The sequence below is a fragment of the Cervus canadensis genome, chromosome 17 (genome assembly GCF_019320065.1).
Source record: "Cervus canadensis isolate Bull #8, Minnesota chromosome 17, ASM1932006v1, whole genome shotgun sequence".
NCBI lineage: Eukaryota > Metazoa > Chordata > Mammalia > Artiodactyla > Cervidae > Cervus > Cervus canadensis.
Window position 1 is genome coordinate 26,934,071 of NC_057402.1, and position 25,143 is coordinate 26,959,213.

At 36.7% G+C, this 25,143-nt stretch overlaps 1 protein-coding gene across 10 annotated transcripts in view; it reads left to right on the forward strand.

Moving 5' to 3' along the window:
* The window catches only part of HEATR5A (HEAT repeat containing 5A), a 96,147-nt gene that overhangs the window by 63,780 nt on the left and 7,224 nt on the right, over window positions 1-25,143 (forward strand). For 8 of the 10 annotated variants that reach the window (XM_043489808.1, XM_043489803.1, XM_043489807.1 and 5 more), the window contains 12 exons: window positions 835-973; window positions 5,088-5,267; window positions 6,836-7,075; window positions 9,590-9,771; window positions 11,061-11,129; window positions 12,687-12,866; window positions 14,587-14,812; window positions 17,146-17,394; window positions 18,455-18,582; window positions 20,263-20,410; window positions 21,257-21,529; window positions 23,219-23,443. In XM_043489808.1, coding sequence (XP_043345743.1) covers window positions 835-973; window positions 5,088-5,267; window positions 6,836-7,075; window positions 9,590-9,771; window positions 11,061-11,129; window positions 12,687-12,866; window positions 14,587-14,812; window positions 17,146-17,394; window positions 18,455-18,582; window positions 20,263-20,410; window positions 21,257-21,529; window positions 23,219-23,443 — 2,239 coding nt within the window. Of the gene's footprint in view, window positions 1-834; window positions 974-5,087; window positions 5,268-6,835; window positions 7,076-9,589; window positions 9,772-11,060; window positions 11,130-12,686; window positions 12,867-14,586; window positions 14,813-17,145; window positions 17,395-18,454; window positions 18,583-20,262; window positions 20,411-21,132; window positions 21,202-21,256; window positions 21,530-23,218; window positions 23,444-25,143 lie in introns of those variants that run through there. The other 2 variants (XM_043489812.1, XM_043489811.1) reach the window with 2 other exon arrangements.

The window sequence follows — 25,143 nt, forward strand, 5'->3', positions numbered from 1 at the left end:
AATTTGCTGTCTCTAGAGAGCACTTTTAGTGAATATGTTTTCTGAGTTAAGACTCTTTCTGCCTTTATTTGAAAATGCGTTTACTTACTCTTTATGGCATCTGCATAAACTATGATTGATACAGGCTGCATTAATACTAGCTAACGTTTATTGAGCATGCTTCCTATTTGCCAGGTACTGTGCTAAGCACCTTTGCATGTTTCTTTGTGTTGACTTTACAGCAGCCCTGGGAGATAGGGCTAGTGCTATTTTCATAAAACAAATGAGGAAGCTAAGGCACAGAGAATTTAAATAACTTGCCCATGGTTACATAGCTAGTAAGGCATGGATATAGGACTCAAACTGAGACAGACTGACTCTAGAGCCTCCATTTTAATCACTATGCTACAGTGCTCATACAGATTTATACAAACTTATACTTGGAGATTCATAAAACGTAATAGTATATAGTTCCATGAGCACGTAATAGTATATAGTTCCACATAAAACATAATAGTATATGGTTCCATGAGCACTTGTATACACAAGCTGCAAATAAATTCTTTCTCAGTGGTATCCCTTTGTCTCTCAAAACTGTTTTACTCATATACATTTTAGGTATTCTAACAATGTCAAGAGACTTTTGCTTGGGTTTGTTTATGAATAATGCATAATAAGTACATGTATTACTCCTTAAGCTATTTCTAAGTTATTTAGTAAAAAATACGTGCTAAGAGAGTTGAAGAAATCTCTGTATATCTAATAAATAAGGAGGGGTTCAGTGAGTAATCTGTTAGACTTTTTGAATGTCACCAAGAATTTCGGTTCCTTTACTTCCCAAATGGTATTTTTCAGGTGAATCTTTGTAGTCCCTATTTGTTACTGAGACGAGCAGTACTGGCTTGTTTACGTCAGCTTGTTCAGAGAGAAGCGGCTGAAGTTTCAGAGCACGCTGTTATGCTTGCTAAGAACAGCGGAGAGGAACTGACTCTGGGTAATTCTCTTTATCAATATTATCTCCAGCTCAGATGATTATTTTAATCCTAAAGCTTCTGTATAAACATGAGTTTTTAAAGGGAAATTTAAAAGTTAGTATATAATGTCTTAAACCTGCTACCAGTGATGGTTGCTAAACAGTTATTATCATTCCAACCAGTGATTTTACTGGTTTAAAGCAGTGGTTTTCAAACAGGCTTCCCACAGCAGCAACATCCAGCTCTGCTGGGAATTTGTTAGAAATGCAAGTTCTTGGGCCCCATCCCAAGTCTAAGCCAGAAATGGGGGAGTAGAGCCCAGTGATCTGTTATTTATTTTTCTCCAGTAATGGTAATAGGTACTGACGTTTGAGAGCTATTGGTTTTGAATGAGTTTTTTTTACAATGGATTGAAATTGCATTTAGGCCTGAAGTCATTTATCATATGTGCCTTTCTTCCCCTCAAATCTAATTTAATAAAATTTCTCATAGATGAATCTGCTTCAAATTAAAGGATTTCTTTGTCCCTTCTATGTTGTAGAGCTGAATTAAAGGATTTCTTGGCCAGTAAGGTTTTAAGTGTATCTCTTCATTTGAAAATCATATAACTAACACAAACATGCATATAAATTCAGAGTATAAAAATAGAAATGATAATGTCTTACACGTCTAAACTATATAGTTTCCAAAGTGCTCAATAAAGGACAGAAATGGTATGAACCTAACATAAGCAGAAGATATTAAGAAGAGATGGCAAGAATACACAGAAGAACTATACAAAAAAGATCTTCACGACCCAGGTAATCACAATGGTGTGATCACTCACCTACAGCCAGACATCCTGGAATGTGAAGTCAAGTGGGTCTTAGGAAGTATCACTACGAACAAAGCTAGTGGAGGTGATGGAATTCCAGTTGAGCTATTTCAAATCCTAAAAGATGATGCTGTGAAAGTGCTACACTCGATATGTCAGCAAATTTGGAAAATCAGCAGTGGCCAAAGGACTGGAAAAGGTCAGTTTTCATTCCAATCCCAAGGAAAAGCAGTGCCAAAAAATGCTCAAGCTACCGCACAATTGCACTCATCTCACACGCTAGCAAAGTAATGCTCAAAATTCTCCAAGCCAGGCTTCAACAGTACTTGAACTGTGAACTTCCAGATGTTCAAGCTGGTTTTAGAAAAGGCAGAGGAACCAGAGATCAAATTGCCAACATCCACTGGATCATCGAAAAAGCAAGAGAGTTCCAGAAAAAAATCTAGTTCTGCTTTATTGACTATGCCAAAGCCTTTGACTGTGTGAATCACAATAAACTGTGGAAAATTCTTCAAGAGATGGGAATACCAGACCAGGTGGTACAGGCAGGCACAGACCTACCTCCTGAGAAACCTGTATGCAGGTCAGGAAGCAACAGTTAGAACTGGACATGGAATAACAGACTGGTTCCAAATAGGAAAAGGAGTACATCAAGGCTGTATATTGTCACCCTGCTTATTTAACTTATATGCAGAGTACATCATGAGAAACGCTGGGCTGGAGGGAAGCACAAGCTGGAATCAAGATTGCCAGGAGAAATAACCTCAGATATGCAGATGACACCATCCTTATGGCAGAAAGTGAAGAAGAACTAAACAGCCTCTTGATGAAAGTGAAAGAGGAGAGTAAAAAAGTTGGCTTAAAGCTCAACATTCAGAAATCTAAGATCATGGCATCTGGTCCCATCACTTCATGGCAAATAGATGGGGAAACAGTGGAAACAGTGGCTGACTTTATTTTTGGGGGGCTCCAAAATCACTGCAGATGGTACTGTAGCCATAAAATTAAAAGACACTTACTCCTTGGAAGGGAAGTTATGACCAACTTAGACAGCATATTAAAAAACAGAGACATTACTTTGTCAACAAAGGTCTGGTCTAATCAAGGTGATGGTTTTTCCACTAGTCATGTATGGATGTGAGAGTTGGACTATGAAGAAAGCTGAGCACAGAAGAATTGATGCTTTTGAACTGTGGTGTTGGAAAAGACTCTTGAGAGTCCCTTGGACTGCAAGGAGATCCAACCAGTCCATCGTAAAGGAAATCAGTCCTGGGTGTTCATTGGAAGGACTGATGTTGAAGCTGAAACTCCAATATTTTGGCCACCTGATGCAAAGAGTTGACTCATTTGAAAAGACCCTGATGTTGGGAAAGATTGAAGGCAGGAGGAGAAGGGGACAACAGAGGATGAGATGGTTGGATGGCATCACAGACTCAATGGACATGAGTTTCAGTAAACTCCAGGAGTTGGTGATGGAGAGGGAGGCCTGGCGTGCTGCAGTTCATGGGGTCGCAAAGAGTTGGACACGACTGAGCCACTGAACTGAACTGAACTGAAAGTGCTATCACATTTTGAGAAAGTCTCAGACTTCACAAAGCTTTCCAGTATCTAAAGCTCTCAGATCCATAATGTGTTTTACTGTTATTCCATGCTCTTTAACTGTAGCCCACCAGGCTCCTCCGTCCATGGGATTCTCCAGGCAAGAATACTGGAGTGGGTTGCCCTTTCCTTCTCCAGGGAATCTTCCCGACCCAGGGAACGAACCCAGGTCTCCCGCATTGCAGGCAGGCACTTTAACCTCTCAGCCACGGTTTGATAACTCTTAACTTAGTTTTATTATTATATTAAAACCTTGGCTCTGACTTACTGTATCACCATTGCTGAACTTGTATACTAGTCATCAAATAGGTTGAAGAACTTGTTTGCAGATTATTCTGTGATCACTTAACCAGAGAAATTGTAATCTAACTATGTATGGTGTTCTCCCCAAAATGACCTTTAAATTATATTCACTGCTGGAACTATCTATATTTGTTGCTTTATGATTTATTATGTTAATATGCTGGTACATAATTATTGAATATGCTATGTGGGTAAGATAGTAAAGAATTCATTATATAATTCCTTGTTAAAATTTTTAAATTTTTCAAATCATGGAAAAGTAGGAAGAAATATGCAAGTGAACACATAGATTTACCTGCATGGTATCTTGGTAACACTTACTTTGTGTATCTCTCAAAATAACACATAAACCTCTTGCCAAACCATCTGAAAGCAGGTTGCAGGCATCATGGACCCTTTACTCCTAAATACTTACTTGCATCTTTCAAGAAGGACATGCTCCTACTTGACCGCATGTTACCCCAAACCTAGTAAAATCAACATTTAGTAGTTTCATAGAATGTGCAGTCCTCACGTAAATTTCCTGTTGTATTAAGAAAAAAGATGTCATTTATAAATTCCTTCCTCCCCCTCATGCCCACCCCCACCCCCAAATTTAAGATCCAGTCATGACTCACACATTACATTGGGCTGTTCTAACTTTTAGACCCCTAATCAGAAACTTTCCTACCACCTCCTTCTGATCTTTAAAAGATAACTCTTCTTTTAAATAGTCTAATAGTAGCATAATCTTTAGAAACTAAATGCTTTCATAATTGCCAAATGAGTTAAATCCTCCCAAGAAAATGTACTTGTTCTTTTTATATTTCCAGAATTAGGGGAAATAGATACTAGATCAAGGCTTATATTTCTTTTTTGAGATGATGTATTACTTTGCAGTGAGAATATTGTGTAGTAATTTATACTAATTCAATAGTATTCTTAGATCCACTGTAGCTTAGTTGTAGTAGTTAAACACCCTTATCCATATAATAGTTGTTTTTGGAGTTTTACTCTCATGTTAGTAAATTTAAAGCCTTTATACCAGAATAAGTAATGCTTAATTATGATTATTTATTTGAATTTACTTTAAAGAGAAGATAAAATAATCATTCCAAGAAACACTGTATAAATTTTTAGAAGTATTGCATGCTAATTGGGTTAAAATGTTTACCTGATTTAACGAAAACACATTAGTAAACTCAGAGATTTATCTTGTAATGACATTGCATAAAAAATAACTTTGCAGTGTTGTGAATAATAACCAAACTTTAGTTGTGAACTAAAATAGACCTCGGTAGACTGAGGGTGCCATATGTGGACCAGTTCTTTAGAATATATTTGCATGTAATTTTTTTAATAACCACTGAATGTGTGTGCTTCTCATATGGCAGTTTTGTTTTCTGTATTACTTAGATCATCGATTTTCTTCTTGTCAGATGCTAACATCAGAGAAGTGGGCCTTGAAGGGGCCTTACTGACCTTACTTGACAAAGAAACAGATCGGAAATTATGCCATGATATCAAAGAGACTTTAAATCATATGCTAACATCCATGGCAGTGGATAAACTTTCCTTTTGGTTAAAGCTTTGTAAAGATGTACTCGCTGCATCAGCTGGTAAGTACTGGTGATTGATTACCAACCAACATAATAAAACTGAAAGTAAAAGCATTATATAAAATTGTCTGCTAGTGCTAATTTATTAATTTGGATATTTGGGGTAAAACTGTTGCTTTTCTTTAATGAAGATTCTAATGCTAGTGTTTAAGTCCAGCACTTAAAGCTTACTTTTTTTCCTCTTATAATTGTGTTAGAGTCTTTAAAATTTGTACCTTTGGACTAAGAGAGATAGTGAGTGAGAAAGAAAGAAGCTAGAAACCATTTCTCTTCCAAGTACTATACATATTATGTATCATTTACTCTTTTAACCATCTTATGAGTAGGCAGTAGTATTCCATTTTACACAAGAGAAAACAAAACTTGGAAAGGATAAGTAATTTTCCCAAAGACACACACATACTCAAACCTTAGCCTGCGTGACTTTAACATGTAACTTTTCATTGTATTTCAGTAGCTCTCAAGTTACTTAAGCCTTATAATTTAATGTAGTTCTGGTCTCAAAGGAAGAAAGGTACTATAAAATTTCTGGTTTGCTTTTTTTTTTTTTTTTGTATTCTTCTCTACCTCTGTTCTTGATATTCCTATTTTTCAGTTATTTACACTTGCTCTTTCCACCATTATGTTGTACATGTTTTCCTTTCTTGATGTTTTCTTCTGTCCCCACTACTTAAGAACTTAAAAGGACTTCTTTAAAAGAAAAACTGCAAATGCATAGATAGGTAACCTATCTGCTTTAAAATTTTATAGTCACTCTGTAAACTTAATACTCAGTTTACTTCATTGTTTATTCTTTTTATCCTTTGTAGTTTACTTCTATCCTTTCTTATTAGAAAAACATACATTTCGGTCTCTATTGATGTCTTCAGTCTCCACTGATGTTTTAAGACAGGGGTTTGCCTTAACTTTATTTATAACATCTTTGCTATCTGTTGTATCACACTCAAAAAATGTTGACATAAAAGACAATTTAAGAAAAACAAGTTGGTTTATGTCATAAGTTACATTTTAAGTTGAGTAAAATAGCTAATAAGTTAGAAATTAGTATAATATTAAAGGAAAATTATTCCTTCCTTACTGGCTCTAGTCATCTGGATAATTTGAGTTTGTAAATACACCAATGGGTCTATCCTGAGGAAGGTATTTTTTGGACATTTTTGTGGGTTCAGGAACCTTCTTAAATTCATTGAAGGGCCCAGTGTTAAAACAACATATCTAGTTCTGTCCACCATACTCCCTACCACAGAATTCTGTGCTTCCTTAAGTATATCCATCTACATACAGCAGATTGATAATTATTCTAGTATCATGTGCAGTTTTTCACTTTAAATATACTTTAACGGCTTCGTCATTTTTTAAGGATAGTTTTTTTAGCGTTTCTCGAGGTAACCACTGTTATCAGTAGTCATCAGACATGATTATTTTACATTGTTAAAAGATGTATGATTGATGAACAGTAATTATCTGTGCTTAAGGTCATTTATAAGTGTATCTTCCATCATTTATAAGTGTACCCTTTGTAAGTGTATCTTCCAATTGAAGCCATGTGTATTCTCCCTTGATAAAAGATTTTGCAGCTGTAACGTGTGTGGATACAATGCAAGAAGAGGAAGGAGATAGAGGGGATGACGCTTCAGTTCTGACCAGCAGAAGTGACGGCAGGCCTCACCCTTTCACCAATCCCCGATGGGCCACAAGAGTCTTCGCTGCTGAATGCGTCTGTAGGATAATCACCCAGTGTGAAAATGCACACAGCGCACATTTTGACGTTGCTTTAGCACAGGACCTGAAAAAGAAGGATTCCAGAAGTAAGTGGTGTAACAGCGAGAAGACCACGTGATACACACAGAGGTGCTGTGTGCCTGTAGTACATTCCTAACGTTCAAATACATTCTTAATGACTGAACTTCTTAAATCAGCATTCACTTTTGTTTTGTGGGTATAATGTGACACATTAAGTTGATAGAGAATGGTCACTTTCGTGGAAAGGAGTATGTGCATTCCCAAATTTTATTTTCTTAAATTTTATTTTATTAGAACTATTAAGTATAGCAAAATATAGCTATTTTGCTCACAGATTATTTTGGTTCCATGGATGTTACCTTGAAAACATCTTGAATCTACCTCAATGTAAAGTAAACCTACTTGTGAGACTTGTTTGACCTTTTATTGTTCTGTTTTATTATTTTTACCTAAATACATATTGATTATTGTTTAATTCACTTAAACACATATATTCAGACACAATGCTCATATCTCAATGCCTTGTAAATATTCTTTACCTGACAAAAGAATCACAAGGCAAGATGTTGTTATTCCCCGTCTGAGACTATGAATTAGGTATTTCTATTTTACTTTTCAAGCAGGCATGTATTGAGTCTCTTAGTTGTCTTTCATTTGCTTCATTTTATTGAAGTATAGTGGATTTACAGTGTTGTGTTAATTTCTTCTGTACAGTACAGTGACCCAGTTATACACACATTTATATATTTATATACTTTTTCATATTCTTTTCCATTATGGTTTACCACAGAGTATTCAGTATAGTTCCCTGTGCTGTCCAGTAGGACCTTGGTGTTTATCCATCCCATGTATAATAGTTTGCCTCTGTTAATCTCAGACTCCTATTTCTTCTCTCCCCTACTTCCAGTCCCCTTGACAACCAAGTCTGCGCTCTATGTCAGTGAGTCTGTTTTTGTTGTGTAGATAGGTTGATTTGTATCGTATTTTAGATTCCATGATGCTGCAAATGGCATTATTTCATTCTTTTTGATGGTTGAATAATATTCTTCTGGGTGTATATACCACATCTTTATCCATTATCTGTCAGTGGACATTTCACTTGTTTCCATGTCTTGGCTGTTGTAAATAGTGCTATGAAAACGGGTGCGTGTATCTTCAGTTTATGGTTTTCTCTAGATATATGCTTAGGAATAGGATTGCTTGATCATATGGCAGCTCTTTAGTTTTTTAAGGAACCTCTATATTGTTTTACCTAGTGGCTGTACCAGTTTATATTCTTGCCAACATGGTACATTCCTTTTCTCCACACCCTCTCCAACATTTGTGTTAATATTTGTAGGCCATTCTGACTGGTATGAAGTGGTACCTCATTGTAGGTTTGTGTTTCTCTAAGAATTAGCAGTGTTGAGCATCTGTTCCTGTGCCTCTTGGTCGTATGTATATATAGTTTGGAGGTGTCTGTTTAGGTCTTCTGCCCGTTCTTTGATGGTGTTGTTTGTCTTTTTGTCCTTGAGTTGTAATGAGCTCTTAGTATGTTTTGGAAATTGAGTCTTTTATTTGTGATGAGTACTAATACTGATAGGTATAAAATTAGTGTGCTTACTGACTCCTATGCTCTTGATTAAAATTGTAATTAGCACTTATTAAGATGAGCTGGTTTGTTCAGTATGACCTATAACTAGTATACTTCTTTGAATTAGTCTCAAATGTTTTTTTAGGTAAAGGTTTGTTGCACCTGTAAACATTTTATTGTTGGAACACTGTTAAATGATTGTTTTATGTCTCTCCCGGGTAGAATTATTATACCAAGTAATATGTTGTAGGCATGAAAGGAATTATCACTTATAATTTTATAGCTAGAAATATTTTTTTTTATGTTCCCATCTTTTGTGTGTGTGGCAGCAGATACAAAAGTAAGGTAATGTAGTCCATACGAAAGTCAAAGCGCTAGTCGTTCAGTCGTGTCCGATTCTTTGTGACCCCGTGGACTGCAGCCCACCAGGCTCCTCTGTCCTTGGGATTTCCCAGGCAAGAATACTGGAGTGGGCTGCCATTCCCTTCTTCAGAGGATCTTCCTGACCCAGGGATCAAACCTGCATTGCAGGCAGATTCTTGACCATCTGAGCCACCAGGGAAGCCCATAGTCCATATAAAGAACCACATAAAATTTTTTTAAAGGAATATTAATCTTTTAGCTTCAACTTGACATGAAGAGAATGATTAAACTACTGCGTAATTCATCAAAACCCAAAGTTTCCTAAATACCTTCTAATGCACTTTTATCAGAAAGTCTGAAAAAAATTTTTATTGAAAATACTATTAGCATTCTTTTAAAAGATGCTGATTCTGTCTTTGTTTTTTTCAAAGCTGTATTAGTCTTTGATTTGGGATAGTGGTTTGTGTCTGAGTATTTGCCCTGGTGCGTAAATCTAGCTTTAAGGTCTGTAGCAAACAGTAAAACTGTAAAAGTACTTGAAAAGTCTAGCCTATGAAATTAAGAGGAGGAAGAATTAGCACTTAACATCTGTCTTAGTTCCAGCGTATTCCTTTTCTTACTAAGATTCCCTTTTAACCCTCAGGTGACTTTCTGGTGCTGCATCTGGCTGACTTAATTCGCATGGCTTTTATGGCTGCCACAGATCACAGCGACCAGCTCCGTCTTTCTGGCCTTGAAACACTGTTAGTGGTTATTCGGCGATTTGCAACAATTCCAGAACCAGAGTTTCCGGGTCATGTGATTCTGGAACAGTATCAAGCCAATGTAAGCACTTTCTATTAGAGAATCTTATTATTAAACACCCAGGTTAGAAGTCTGTGAAACTAATTGGCCTGTCACCTCTTGATACATAAATGTGTGTGTATCTCTGTTAATATATCACCAGTCTAATTAGTATATGTTTGAAGAAGAAATCTTCAAGTAGAAGCAAGGTTTTTTTATAATGCTTAAGTCACGTAATTATAACCTTCTTGGTAATTTATGGGGAATAAAGGGCTTTGATAATGAAATTCTTTACAGAATATCCAAATAAGCTTAAGATAACACCAAATTATTAATATTTTTTTTTCCATTAATATTATTAACATTCCATTTAGGCTACATGCATGTTTCATCTTCAGGTTAGTATTCCTACTCCTAGTCTAGATATAACCGCCTTTATTCCCCTGATCTTAGAAGAGAATTTAAGACTCTTCTACTGGTTCTGTAATCTTTTTAACTGGTGTTTGTTTGACTGGTGCATTGAGCAACCCAGGAGGAACAAGGAAGATAACAAAACCATCACGTTACATCACACACATCACATGTAGTCCTTCGGCAGTCATGCAAGGATAGCTGTCATGATGTAGAGGCAGCTTCTGTTGACTGGCAATTAGGGAATCCAGAGCAGTTCGCCAGTTGGTAGCAGGCTCCATCACATCTTCCCAACAGGTAATGTCAGTGTATGTTTAGGGAAAGAGAAAAGGAAGGGATGGGAGTTACATACAACTACATATTAGTCTAAATATTCTGGAGCTCTGTTATATTTTTATTCTTCTTAAAATTACAAATGATAGAAATAAAAGTACCACTCACTTAAGCAGAAAAGGAAGATTGTTTTGGGGAATCTTAGTTGGCTCTGCTTTCTCCTGCACTGGCTCTTTTTTTTTTTTTTTTTCTCCAAGTGGTATCAAAACAGCTCTCTTAGCATCTAGAGTCTTTTTAAGACAGCGCTTCTTTCTGAGTACTTCCAGCAAACATCTACAGGAGAGCTTTCATGATACCATTCTCTTTATTATACCACACATTATACCAGTGCGGGTCCCTGGAGCCAGACAGTGCTGTTAGCTCCATAGCAACCACAGAGGCTAAGAGTTGGTGAGAAAGACAGTTCCCCAAAGGAGAATTGAGATGCTCTTAACCAAAAACTGGGAAAGACATCCTGGGCAGGCAAAACCAAAAAGTGTTTATAATACCTATTATAAAGAGATAATTTGAAGATAACATTAAAAAGAGAAAAGAGTTTGTGCTATCTTACTTATTGATGCTTGAATGAGCATATCGTTTCTTGCCAGGTAGGAGCGGCACTTAGACCAGCCTTCACCTCAGAGACACCACCTGACGTCACTGCCAAAGCATGTCAGGTAAATAGTAAACCCTCCTTTAGGAAGCAGCTCTCCAGATAGTATTTAATACCAAGGTTCTGTGTTACAGTTGTCCACTCACCCATTAATCTCAGCTGCCCCTTTTCTTCACCCTTTAAATATACAGACCTTTCTCTTTCTTGTAACTGCATGGTAGTCCAGTATCTGGGTATGTCACCAGTTCTCTGGTGATGGAAATACAGGGGCTGTTTTTTGTCTTTTGCTTTTAGAAATAGTGCTGCAGTTAATGACCCTCCTTCTGTGTGGGTCAATTTGCTGGATCCAAGCATGTATTGGAGCTAAATTCCCCCAAACTGAATTGTCGGGTTAAAGAGTAATTACAAGAGTTAACCACCTCAAACCCCTGCCAGCACTGTACGCACGTGCCTGTTTTCTCAGCGGCTGTGTCGGTTGTCAAACTTAGATTTTTGTGATGGAGTAAAAAGGGTATCTTGGGATAGTTTAGATTTGTGTGCCAAGTGAGGTTGAGCATCTTTTCAGATATCTAAGAGCCATATGGTATACTGTTTTAAATAGTTGCTTTTCTTGATGGTGTTGTCAGGCATTCAATATCCAGCCCTGAATGGTCTGAAATAAAAGTAGAACTGGTGTGAATTAAATTATTTATTTTTAAAAAATGGAAAAAAAACTGATTTTACTCATTTCTTTCAACTTTTCAAATTCAGTTGTATTTAGGAAATGTTTGAGTACCTTCAATATTCATAGACTTTTGTTAACTGTTGTACTGAGTCTAATTTTTCATTTTATTATATGTGTTCTTGCTATAAGTCACTTGAAATCTTTTGTGAAAGGAAATGTGAACTAAATAAGTAGATGGTAAAGGAAAAATAAATTTTCATGAAATATCGTGACAATCAGGAAAACCTTTATAGATGGCCCCTGGTAACTGAGTAAATTTTTTGCATTGGAGGATTATTAATGATGTTTTGTTTTAAAAGTTAAAGATATCTTCAAAAGAATAAAAATCTTCATTGAGGCGCAATTAATCCCTGATTTTAAAATAATAAGATGAAATAATTAAGATTGGAGATATAATTCAAATGTCAATCCAAACAGTTATGCAAGTAGTGCCTTTCATGGCTTATTTTCTCTATGTTAATAACATCTAAAACTCTTTATTTACTTATTAGCATAGCTTTCTTTCTTCAACCTTATGATTTCATTCTTTTTGATTTTTTTAAAATTTATTTTAATTGGAAGCTAATTACTTTACAATATTTTAGTGGTTTTTGCCATACATTGACATGAATCAGCCGTGGGTGTACATGTATGTGTTCCCCATCCTAAACCCCCCTCTCACCTCCCTCCCCATCGCATCCCTCAGGATTATCCCAGCGCACTGGCCCTGAGCGTCCTGTCTCATTCTCTTTTGAAATGCTGGCTTTGACTATCATTATCAGCAGCCTCCCACTGGGTTTCTTTATAGCAAGATGATTTAAGTGACCAGATTCCTGAGATATGAGTGAACTCTGCTGAACTCCCAAAGGGGGTGTTTATAGTTTTTAAATGTAATCTTTGATTTTCTTAAAAAACTAGGTTTGCAGTGCCTGGATAGCAAGTGGAGTTGTAAGTGACCTTAACGACATCCGAAGAGTTCATCAGTTGCTTGTTGCATCATTAACAAAAATTCAGGTTGGAAAAGAAGCTCTTAGTCACTTATATAATGAAAGTGCTTCTACCATGGAGATCTTAGCTGTGCTAAAAGCCTGGGCAGAGGTTAGTACGTCTCAATTTATGACTAGAATTTTGGAAGTTGTTAATAAATATCTTAGGCCATAAACTGAAATTAGCTATTTAAAACACAAGTCTGTGTTTAAGGTTAACAGAAGACTTTCAACATGAGATATATTTATATACTAATTGATATTTTGGCCAAGGATTCTAAAGTACTCTCCTGTTGTCTTATCTGCTATTTCAAGCAGGGGGCAGTCATAAAAGACTTTATCATAGCCAATGGAAATCAACTTTTATTGAAACCTGAATTATTGGAAATGTGGGTTTGCTCATATATTCTATCAACTATAACACATGCTTTAATATTTCTTAGAGCTCTTTCTTTCATAAAATGACTCTTGAATATTAAGTCATTTTATTTCCTAGGGTTAAAAAAATCTTAGAGGGAAGTACTTAGCTTTTCTTCATTTACTTTTCTAATCAGGAAGAAAGCCATATAATTTTTAAAATTTATGATAGAAACGGTTACATATATACAGAAGTAAATAGAATACTGTAATGAACTCATATAAGCCCATTATCCAGCTTCAACAGTTATCAGATTTGGCCAGTCCTGGTTCATATATCACTTTAGTGAAATATATATAGTCTCAGATTGCAACTGAGTGTTGCAGGCAATATGTGAGAAAGGGTTTTCTTCAGTAGGGCTAATTAAAACCAGAAGATTGTTGAGTTTCTGTTTTTGTCATTATTTAGTATTGACAAATTTCAGTCAGAAAGTAGTTCTGCCTAGACTTAATAAGTTAGATTTAATGATCTTTAACAATCAACTCTCAATGATTTAAACATATGCTTTTAGTAGAACAAACAGATATTCTGTATTTTCTGTAACCTGTTTTATAAATTTACTGTTTTATCATTTTTTTAATAATCATTTGAATCTCTATACTCTTGCTTAAGCCATTACTTTCTCCTATTCTCTCCTTAGTGGAAATAATGACTAGCCAACAAGCTCCATGTAATTGAGGTCCATAATTATTTGAAATCCTTAGAGCCAGATAAATTGGGATTTAAAATTTGGATGCATATTTCCTGTATCCGTCCAGGATGTTTGGGATAATACCATAAAATCTATAATCAAACAATTTATAATGTATCTGAAAATGTTTGAATAGTCACACTGTATAAATAGCCTCCCATAAATTTTTTTGTGTTTTGTCACCAGATTGTTGCCCACAAAATTACGTTTTTCAGAGCTTTTGGATTTCAGAGCTATGGATAAATAGATAGTACACATTTTGTACTATGTTGAATACTTTAATATTCTGTAGTCCTTACCTACAGTCTATAGGTAAATGTTTTGTAAGTCATTTAGTGGTAACATTGAAAGAAAATATTCAGTATTTCAGCTTATTTGAATTCAGAGATGGCTGCCTGTAGCCATATATTGGAATGGATCACAAGGCCATAGCCAGGCTTAGTGAAAAAGGGTGTCAGGGTCATCTAGTTGCAGCCGTCATGGTTGTAAACCGCAATGTGGCAGCATACTTGTCAGATGTTTACTATCCCTAACATATCGCGGTGAAGATAACGCTTTTGGATCTTTCTACCCCAGTTTTGTATGTGGTTGTACATGTGTACCCTCTTGGTATCATGTGCATTTAAAGTCCAGGAGGCAGGTTCAAGGTAAGTCTGCAAGATAATAATACTGTAGCACCTGTGGGTCTAAGATTTTCCTATTTATAAAGTAACCTTTATACAGGTCTACATAATTGCTGTAGAAAGACATAAAAACCACAGACAACCTTTGAAGACTCCTCCTGCCTGTTCAGAAGAGAGCGTTGGAAACGGGTCGATTTCACCAGACGGGCTACTTGACTTAGTCCACGCAGACCTCGGTACATTGAGTAGGCTGTGGCTAGCTGCACTTCAGGATTTTGCTCTCCTAACTTTGCCTTCAGAATTTGCCTCTCAGCTTCCTGTTGAAGGTAAGGGGGTGAAATATTTACTGTAATTCCTAGAATGACAGTCAATAACATGTATTTTCAAAATTTCTCCACTAGCAGGTAATGTTTATTTGAAACATTTTTTTCAAGAATAATTTTCATTCATAGAATAGTCATGCGAGAGTTGCTTCAGGGTAGAGACCCTGCAGTTGACTCGTTCAGTCAGGAGGCATGCTCTTCTTAACTCACAAGAATAACAGCCAAATCGTTCTCCACCGTGATTACAGCAGTGTATATGACCGACAACGTGCCTCTGTTTATCTGCATTTTCCCTCCATTATATGTTACTATACTTAATTGTTTTTCCCAATGTGAGGAGTTTAAAGAATTTCATGGGTTTATTTCCTTGATTGAAAATCTTTTTCATCAGTTTATGGGCTGTTTCTTTTTCCATAAATCACCCAGTCATCATCTTTGCCCATTTTCTACTTCATATTTGTCATTTTCTTACTGACTTGTTAATCCTTACATATGTTTAATACTCTTCCTTTATGGTTCCGTATCTGGAAGCTGTCCTCTCTCAGCCTCTGGCTTGGCTCTTGTACCTTTTTAAAATTAATGTCATCAGTTTTTATGGTTTATGTTTCCTCTGTAATGCCTGATACTTTTTTTTTTTCAAGTTATTTATTTTTTTTTTCATTTATTTTTATTAGTTGGAGGCTAATTACTTTACAATATTGTAGTGGTTTTTGCCATGCATTGACATGAATCAGCCATGGATTTACATGTGTTCCCCATCCCGAAAAACTGATACTTTTTTTAAATTAAGATCACAAAGATATATAAGCTTTACACTTTTGCGTTTTACATTGTAGATTTTAGACCTGCTGGAGTTCATTTTTTGTGTGTAGAATGAAGATAAGGGTCTAATTTTGTTTGTTTTTATTGGAGTATAGTTGCTTTACAATGTTATGTTAGTTTCTGTTGTATAACACAATGAATCAGTTATACATATACATATATCCACTCTTTTTAATACATATGTTGCCCCAATAAATAATTTTGGGGAATCTGATTTTATACTCAGTTATTAACATCACACTTTGTGGATTGGATATCTGGCAGCTGCTTTTAATCTTCATGTTATTCCAAAACAGCTATTATTTTTTTTACTCCTTGCTATGAATTTTAGGGCCAGCCTGTCAAGTTCTATTAGAATTTTAATTGCAATTATACACAAAGATATGCAGAGTATTTATTGGACTTTGTACCTTTTAATAGCATTAAAAATGGAAATACGTTAATTTACTGAAAAAATTTATTAGCAAAAATGAATGACACATGAATCAACATATGTAAATCTCTAAAACATAATGTTAAGGGGGAAAGCAAGTTTGAAAAGGATACACACAGTATGAGGCCTTTTAAGTAAACTCACACTAAATAACAGCATCTATTATTTATGAATACAAATGTCTAGTGTGAAAGTTTAAGACCTGAGACTGACTCACAGAGACTTGAGGAAAGTGGTTATAGAAGGAGGGGCAAGAATTAGTGGTATATAGAGTTTTAGTGGTTTTGTTTGTTTTTTAAGAAATAGATTTAAGAATGGCAAAATGTTAATCTTAGAGGTGGATGAGTATCAGCATTTGTTTTATACATGCATATACATACTCTGGGCTTCCCAGGTGGCTAAGTGGTAAAGAATCCCCCTGCCAGTGCAGGAGACAAGGGTTCGATTCCTGGGTCAGGAAGATCCCTTGGAGGAGGAGATGGCAAACCAATCCAGTATTCATTCTTACCTGAAGAATTCCGTGGACAGAGGAGCCTGGCGGGCTACAGTTCATGGGGTCACAAAGAGTCGGACACAACTGAGTGACTGAGCATGCATGCACACATACTGTGGTTTCTCTTCAGATTGTATGAACCTTTTGCATTCTAAACACACACACACACATCACATATTTGTTTTAAAATATTTTATAATTAAAAAGAAAAAGAGTTAGCCTACAAATTTCTTACGAAGTTTTAAGGATATGTCAGCACTGTGACCAACAGTTGTATGCTCAGGAGAAATAAAGTCATAGATAACAAAATATTGATAATATAGCAGCATGGATGATCCATCTCTAAAAACACTGTTAAGCAAAAACTCAGTCATAAACAGTTGCATACTGTGTATTTTCCCATTTCTGTGAAGTCCAGAAATGGGCAAAACTAAACTGTGGTGATAAAAGTCAACAAGTAGTTGCCTTGAAGTACAGGGTACAGGTTGGAAACAGTCTATCTCTTGTAACAGATAAAAGGGAAAATGGATTGTGAACAAATCTCTTCATTTATTCCTCCTGAAACTGTGTGCCTTCCCTTTTTTGTAGGTGGTGCTTTCTACACAGCAGAGACTAGTGAAAATGCAAAGCTACATTATTACAACTCCTGGGCGCTCATCTTGCATGCCACAGCACTGTGGCTTACAGGCACAGGCTTTGTTGTCGCTGACCCAGATGAGGGAGCCCCTAATCTCTCAAGGCCCGTGACACCAACTTCCATGTGCCAGGGCTCATCCTCTGGACCTAGGGTAAAGTCCCCTGAGGATGTCTACACTGAGAGATTCCATCTCATTTTAGGTCAGTAAAACCCCTTTTACCCTCTGCCAGCCATACGGAGCTTTTCTTGGATTGTGTTTCTTACGTGTCAGCTTTTGTGGCTGTTAACTTCATTCTTTATTAGGTAACAACAGTATACTGAGTCATCCACCCCTCCCTCCCCATTCTCAAGGATTACAAGGTTCAAGAAAGTATATTCACATACAGACCTGCATGAGTATTGAAGGTCAAAGATAAAGGAGATTTTTAAATTTATGAAGTTTCACCCACTTTTTGGCTTTCTTAGAACTTCATTTTTAAAATGAGGTATCTTTCTAGATACAGTGAGTTTCTAGATTAAATGTTTTTCACACTTAACCTTGTTCTGAGGAAACAACCTTTTAGATCATTACCTATAAATAAGTTACTAACTGAAATGTGACGGTTATAAAGGTCAGTAATTAACTAATAAGGTTCCTGGTTCATCGAGCTTCTGTTATTCCTTCTGAAGCCAAACATGATCCGATTTGCTATATCCTTGGGTATATTGAAGTTTTGTTTCTATTTGCCTTGAGAACTTTTTAAAAACAAACTTTTATGTAATAAAGACTGTCAGGGCATAAGCTGTGCAGTTTAATTACCTTAGTTCAAATTCTTGGTGTGCCTCATTTTAACAGACATTTAGCAAACTATTTAAGCTTTATGTGCTCAAAAGGAGTGGTAATAATAGTACCTACTTTCTGAGATACTGTAAGAGTGAAATGATATAGTTAAAGTACAATGTCTGATACATGGTAATCACTCAATAAATTTTAGTCAGAATAAAATTATGAAACTCTACATGTTAAGTTCTGGCACAATTTTATTACAATTTTTGCAGTAGTGTGCAAGCCTAGTTGAGATTATTATTTGTGTACATGTTGATAAAAACCGTTAAAGAGACTGCCTTACCACTTAATTGTTTAGTCTTAAATTCATGGTGATTTATTTGCATTGCTTCTTTGCTAAGTTTATTTGTATATCTTATCAAAATAGAAAATCCTCTTAACGTCAGAAACCAAGAATCTAAAGAAGCCTTTTTCTCTTTCTCTACTTTCTACAGGAATCAGTGTGAAGTTTCTGTGTTCCTTACGTTCAGATGCAACCATGGAAAGCATTACTGCCTGTTTACATGCGTTACAGGCCCTTCTAGATGTTCCTTGGCCGAGATCTAAAATTGGCAGTGATCAGGTGATTTCTTGTTGCTTGTCAGGCTTCTGTAGATTCCAAGGCACAGCAGCAGAAACGTGTTCAGGTTACTATAGTGAACAGCGGGTGAACGCGGAGAAGTAAAAAGGAAACTAAACACTACATAGCTAGGCCTCCGAACTGAAGCGCCACCAGCGGCCGTGCTGACTCGGGGGCAGTCATGCCGCTGCCTGCCGCCTTCCGTCTCTGCCCCGGCCACACTTACTCTTGCTGCCACCAGCCCAGCACGCCGTGTAGCAACTCTTCAGGCGAACTTTCTGCAGTGACGGGAAGCTTCTGTCTTGTACTGTCCTTGTTTCTTGCCGCTTCACTGCACTCTGCTTCTCATATACCTCTGTATCTTATTCCCCACTTCCCCAAGAGAGAATCCTCTTGGTTCATGTTGTTAACTGTCAGTTGTGTAGTGTTCCTCTCGGCTGATTTCTCCATCAAGGTCTTTTTCTTTTTTTTATGTTTGTCTTTATTCTAATTTATTTATTTATTTATTTACTTTTTTATTAGTTGGAGGCTAATTACTTCACAACATTTCAGTGGGTTTTGTCATACACTGATATGAATCAGCCATAGATTTACACGTATTCCCCATCCCGATCCCCCCTCCCACCTCGACAACTGACTAGCCTCTAGGTGTACTAGAGTCAGACAGTAATACCAGATCTAATTGTGACCATGATTTGAAGGATCACTGTACAATGTACAGCACTTCCTTTAACTGCTTTCCCAAGAGCAACAATGCATTGGGCAGGCACCCTTAGCATCATGCATTACCATATGCGTGAATACTTACTCGCTAAGTTGTGTCTGGCTCTTTGTGACCCCAAGAGTTGTAGTCTACCACAGTCCCCTGTTCATGCAATTTCCCAGACAAGAATACTGGAGTGGGTTGCCATTTCCTTCTCTAGGGGATCTTCCTGACCCAGGCATTGAACCTAAAACTCCTGTACTGGCAGGCAGGTTCTTTACCACTGAGCCCCCAGGGAAGCCGGTATTACCAGTATATTGAATTGTATATTAAATTGCCTTTTGGATGTTAAGAAAAATAAATGGTATAATTTCCTCTCTGTATAGACTGTTATTTATTACCACTATTGTTTATTAGGTTTAAAGTATGACTCAGGCTCCTGCCTAACTTGAATTGCACGTGGATAAGTTTTGAGCTTTTTGTGCTTGTTAATTCTGTATGTTAAAACAAGTATTATAATGACTATTTCGCACTTATTTTCAAAGATGAAAGAAAGTCACCAGAGTGACCAATAGAACAGGGGGAAAGTTAAGTAGTATTCTTCTAGTGTATTTTCTTTTGAGTGATATTCATCCTATGCTTAATAACTTACACACTGTTAATGTCATTTTTGCCACCATTCGTAAGTATTAGAAAACTTTAATATATCTCTGGGAATTTTTTATCTTGAATCTGGCAGTCCTTGTATACTTTGAGCCATGTTTTTTTATCTTGTTTTAGGAATTTCCTTGTTTGTTATCTCAGTTTAGGACCTGTGTGAAAATGATCTATTGTCATAGTGCCATCTCCTACAAGATTGGACAGAAACCAACCTGGAGATGGTTTAAAGTGGAGCAAGTGTTACATAACATTATTGCCCTAACACTATTTTTTTTCAAGTATATAATTTTCAAAATGTTCTCACCTGTTTTCTGTCACAGGACTTGGGTATTGAGTTGTTGAATGTACTACATCGAGTAATTTTAACTCGAGAATCACCTTCCATTCAACTGGCTTCTCTTGAAGTGGTCAGGCAGATTATCTGTGCGGCTCAAGAACATGTGAAGGAGAAAAGACGAAGTGCAGAAGGTGAACATTAAACCACAATGCTGAATTAATCACATAGCATCATTTCCTTTTTTTAAAAAAAAAGCTTTTTAAAGTATTGCTTATGTATCTATGTCATCCTGAGAATCTGTTGTGTATAGTACAAATGAAACATCTCTAGGTATGGCTTCAGATTCTCTCAGTCGTCTCTGCATGTTACCTTGGGTACTGTCAGTAGCTAAAGTATTTTTCCTTGGGAAAATTAGAATTTTAACAGCCCTGGAAGGAAAAAAAAAATCCCTTATATGGATTGAGTACTTAACAGTGTTTACGAGTGTACAGGGAAAGAATTACTGACAATTTTTTAATGACTTAGTTTTATAAAGTGATTAAATTGCTCATTTTTAAGTCTGATTTGACATTTGTGAGTATATCATTTAAGATTACGTTTGACTACATATAACAAAACCCAGTACAACAGTAGATTTAAAACACAAGGACTTATTCTCTCATCTACGAGAATTCCAGAGGTTGGCAGTTCTGGGCTGAGATGGCAGTTTCATAAAGACATCAGAGACCTCAGTCCCTATCTTTCTGCCCAACAATTACTTAAGGTGGTGAAGTCAGTGCTGGAGCTCTAGCTATCAGGTTCACATCTTAACTGCAAGGAGTTAACCAGACAATATTGCAAGGCTGAGAAGGTCACCAAGGATTTCTTTTGATCCACTACAACAAGAAGTCCAAATAAAGACAACTCCTTTTACCTCCATAACTGCTTTCTCTTTCATTCTTTAAGACCCAAGGCTTGACCCATTTAAATGTGTTACCTACAACAGAAGCAAAGCAAACGTAAAGTATTTATTCAACACTGTTCTTTTTGTCTTCTAGTCGATGATGGGGCTGCTGAAAAGGAAACCTTGCCAGAATTTGGAGAGGGAAAGGACACAGGAGGACTTGTGCCTGGGAAGTCTTTGGTCTTTGCAACACTGGAGTTGTGTGTGTGCATTCTAGTTAGGCAGCTCCCAGGGCTAAATCCTAAATTGACAGGTAGCCCAGGAGTAAAAGCAACAAAGCCACAGATGCTGTCAGAAGATGGAAGTAGGTTGGTTTCAGCTGCGTTAGTTATCCTCTCTGAACTTCCTGCAGTGTGCTCTCCTGAAGGTATGTTGTGGTATGTGATGGCTTTACTTGACCCGAAAGGAGAGAAATGGTTTTGATAGATAGTGGAGATAATGGTTGCTAATCTTTTTTTCATTAAACAAATGGTGACCCAAAGATTTGGGTATTGTCTTTAATCCTTTACAATTAATGTTATAGTAATTTATTTTACTAAAAGGATGAAAGTAAATATAGGGACAGCATGTACTCTAAAAAAATAACACTCTTGAATGTTTTGTTTTTTTTTAAGAAATATTTTAAACGAGTTGATGGCAATTACTCTCTGGGGCATTTTTTGGTATACAGTATCTAATGGACTTTCTCTGCCTCAGTTTTGATAGAAGCTTCTCATCATATCCAGTTCTGTTTGGAATCAAGTCCATACTTTTAATATAGTGTCTAAGGCTCTCCATAGGGCTCTGCCGAGTACAGCTGCCTCTTGATACCTTCTGTGTGAACCATAAACCTAGGAGGTTCCATGCTTAGCCCTGTTCTGTGCTATTGCCAGTGGTGTTACTTGATCTGAAATGACACCGCCCCTTCTCTTCTTTTTAAAATTCTGCCTTCCTTTGAAATTCAACTCCAGCCCTACTTCATCTGTGAAGGCTTCCCTAAAAACTCTGGCTAATACTGAGTTTTGTTTTTCTGTGTGTGTAGCTTCCATGTGTATATACATAGTTTGTTTTTTTTTTTAAATAGAGGCATTATATGTAATCTATTATATAGAGAAGATAAATATATATATATATATATATATATATATATATACACACACACACAGATGTATGTCTTACTTCCAGCAAAATGTTTACCCTCTAGTACTCTAGCACATAATAAGGACTCAGTACTTAATACTTAATTGGTAAGCATATTTCTGCTTAAATGTGACTTGACAGACTTATATGCTGTCTTGTTTTTAATATAACTTCAAGCTTCAATTTGACTTAAAACCTTGTATTCCTTATTCTCACACCTGCCTTATACCAAGAGTGCAGAAAAAGTGACTAGCAAAGGATTAAGGGCAAAAATACACTACATGAGTTTTGTGGATAGCCCCTGGGAAAACTTAATTGACCGTTTTAACTTTAGTCTCTTCCCTTTCCTTTTAAACAAAGTGACTTTTTAACTACTTGGTGGCCATGGAAACTTTAATTTTTTGTACTGACTCACTGCAAATTGCAAGGCTTAATATAAAATAAATCCCCCAAATGCATGGTGGTAGTGAATGTACTTAATGTCACTTAAAAATGGTCAAAGTGGGACTTTCCTGGTGGTCCAGTGGCTAAGACTCCATGCTCCCAATGTAGGCGGCCTGGGCTCAGTCCCTGGTCAAGGAACTAGATCCCACATGCCACAAATAACACCCAGCACAGCCAAATTAAAAAAAAAAAAGGTTAAAGTGGTAAATTTTTGTTAAAAATATTTTACCACACTAAAAAAAGTAAATTCAGTGTTTGTCAGCTACCAAATAAAATCACACAGCACAAGATAATGATACTGTGATATAATTTAAATAACATTTCCAATTAGAACCTAAATTTAATCCAACCTTTAAAATCTTAAGGTTATTAAAACTGTTAAAGAAAAATTATCTTAAAAGCTAGAAATCTTTGACATAACCTTACTCATTTGGTAATTTCTTTTGAGGAACTATATATAGACTGAAATAGTGTTTTTCAAAATGTCTTATAGGAAGCATCTCAATCCTTCCTACTATACTGTACCTCACAATTGGAGTCCTCAGGGAAACTGCTGTGAAGTTACCTGGAGGCCAGCTGTCTTCAACGGTTGCAGCTTCCCTACAGGCTCTGAAGGGAATATTGGCTTCTCCCATGGCCCGAGCAGAAAAGAGCCATTCTGCTTGGACGGACCTTCTCCGTAGTGCCTTAACTACGATTCTTGACTGCTGGGATCCAGGTAAGTCAGGCTTTTTGGAAGCAGTTGTGCAGTTTGTTTTAAAAAGCAAGACGGACGGTTTTTTGAGAATAAGCTGTTTACTTGATTGTGTTTGGCAGTCTTGCCTAGAGGAGACCGTGTTCACTACATATTTAGAGGGAATGTATCATATCTATGGTCTCATTTTAGTATCTTTAACATTAATGCAAAAAAATGGCTAGAAGCCTGTGTGTTGACAGTGAGAGACCTTCAAATGTAATAATATGTTAATTTAAAAATATGGTGTCATCCATGTCAGAATTTTTTAATGCACAAAGTATACTGAAAACTGGATAAGATATACATTATAATTCAAGACTAATCTGGTTTATATCCTCACTCCAGCACCAGTGCTGAGTGACTAGACAAGCTATTTAATTCTCTGAGTTAGTTTTCTCATTAACAAAATAAGGAGATTGTGTTACAGGAAACTGTTAGATCAGTAACATCATATATGAAAATTATTTCACTTTTTACTTGGTGTATATCAGTAAATGATAGCCAGTATTATGTTCAATATCCATTCAAATTAGTTTTTCTCTGTTATTGTTATATAGGTTTTATTTTCAACATTGTCATTGGGATTGTAAAAAGTGTTTACACATACTATAATTAACCCTGCCTTCTTGGTTCTGTTTATCAGTGTCACAGTTCCCCATATTCTGTTTCATGTGGTAAAAAGATTTCAGTTGAATGCAGCAATTAATTGACCACACACTTTGTGCCCAGAGTTGGGAGTCTAGGGAAGTCTAGTGCCTACAAATTGCCATTGGGTGTGATTAATACCATAGAAACTCCTGAAGGCAACAGTAATAACTTACTTATCACTGCATTTCTAGTATAATGGAATAGAGACAACTGGCAAAAAATTAGAATGGTTCTGTTTGAGTGAACCAGGCAGTGTTGCGGTATAGGGTTCTGTGGAAGCGCATGCTGAGATGCAGTTTGGCGAGCAAAAATCTTTGAAGGCAGTGGGGAAAGCAGTGTTAGGCAAAAGAAGTCAAACTGCAGTACAAGTGTCCAACAGAACTCAGCACACCTGCGGGGGTCCTCTGACTATTGCCAGTCAGTGCCTTTCAAAGGAAAACGGTGTTTGCACTTCAGCTCAGATGTGGCTGCCCCCTGAAGACTGTGCTGTCAGTCAAGGCAGCTCTGGGGCTGAGGTCAGCCTGAGGGAGTTGACCATGCTCCTCACAGCTGGGCAGGACCTCCCCCTATGGAGGGGAGCTCAGTGGTACCCCTCTAACTACCAGAAGAGATTTCTGGAAAGAGTTTCTTAAAGGATAAGAAAGTATTCTCCATTCTCCAGACAGACATCATAGAAATGTATTCTCACACATTTTGATACAAGACCAGGAAACTTAAGTAGTATGGTATATTTGGGGACAGCAATAGTGCAATGAGTGAATGTGGGTTTGAGGGGAAAGAGTAAGAAGGTAGTGAACGGTAATGAGTAGAGATGAAGTTGGATAGTACATAGTGACGGTCAGATGATGGAAGGTTTGGCATGATTAATGATTTGGAATGCCTTTAATAGGCATGTTTCTTCTTAAAATAGGAGCAAAGTGATAGAATTTACTGGTAGTTTGGTATAGGAATTGAAAGGGTAAGGTGATCTGAGCATTCATGGTGCTCTTAACAGAAATACCAAAGGGAGGGTTTTCAGGGGAAGAGAGTGAATT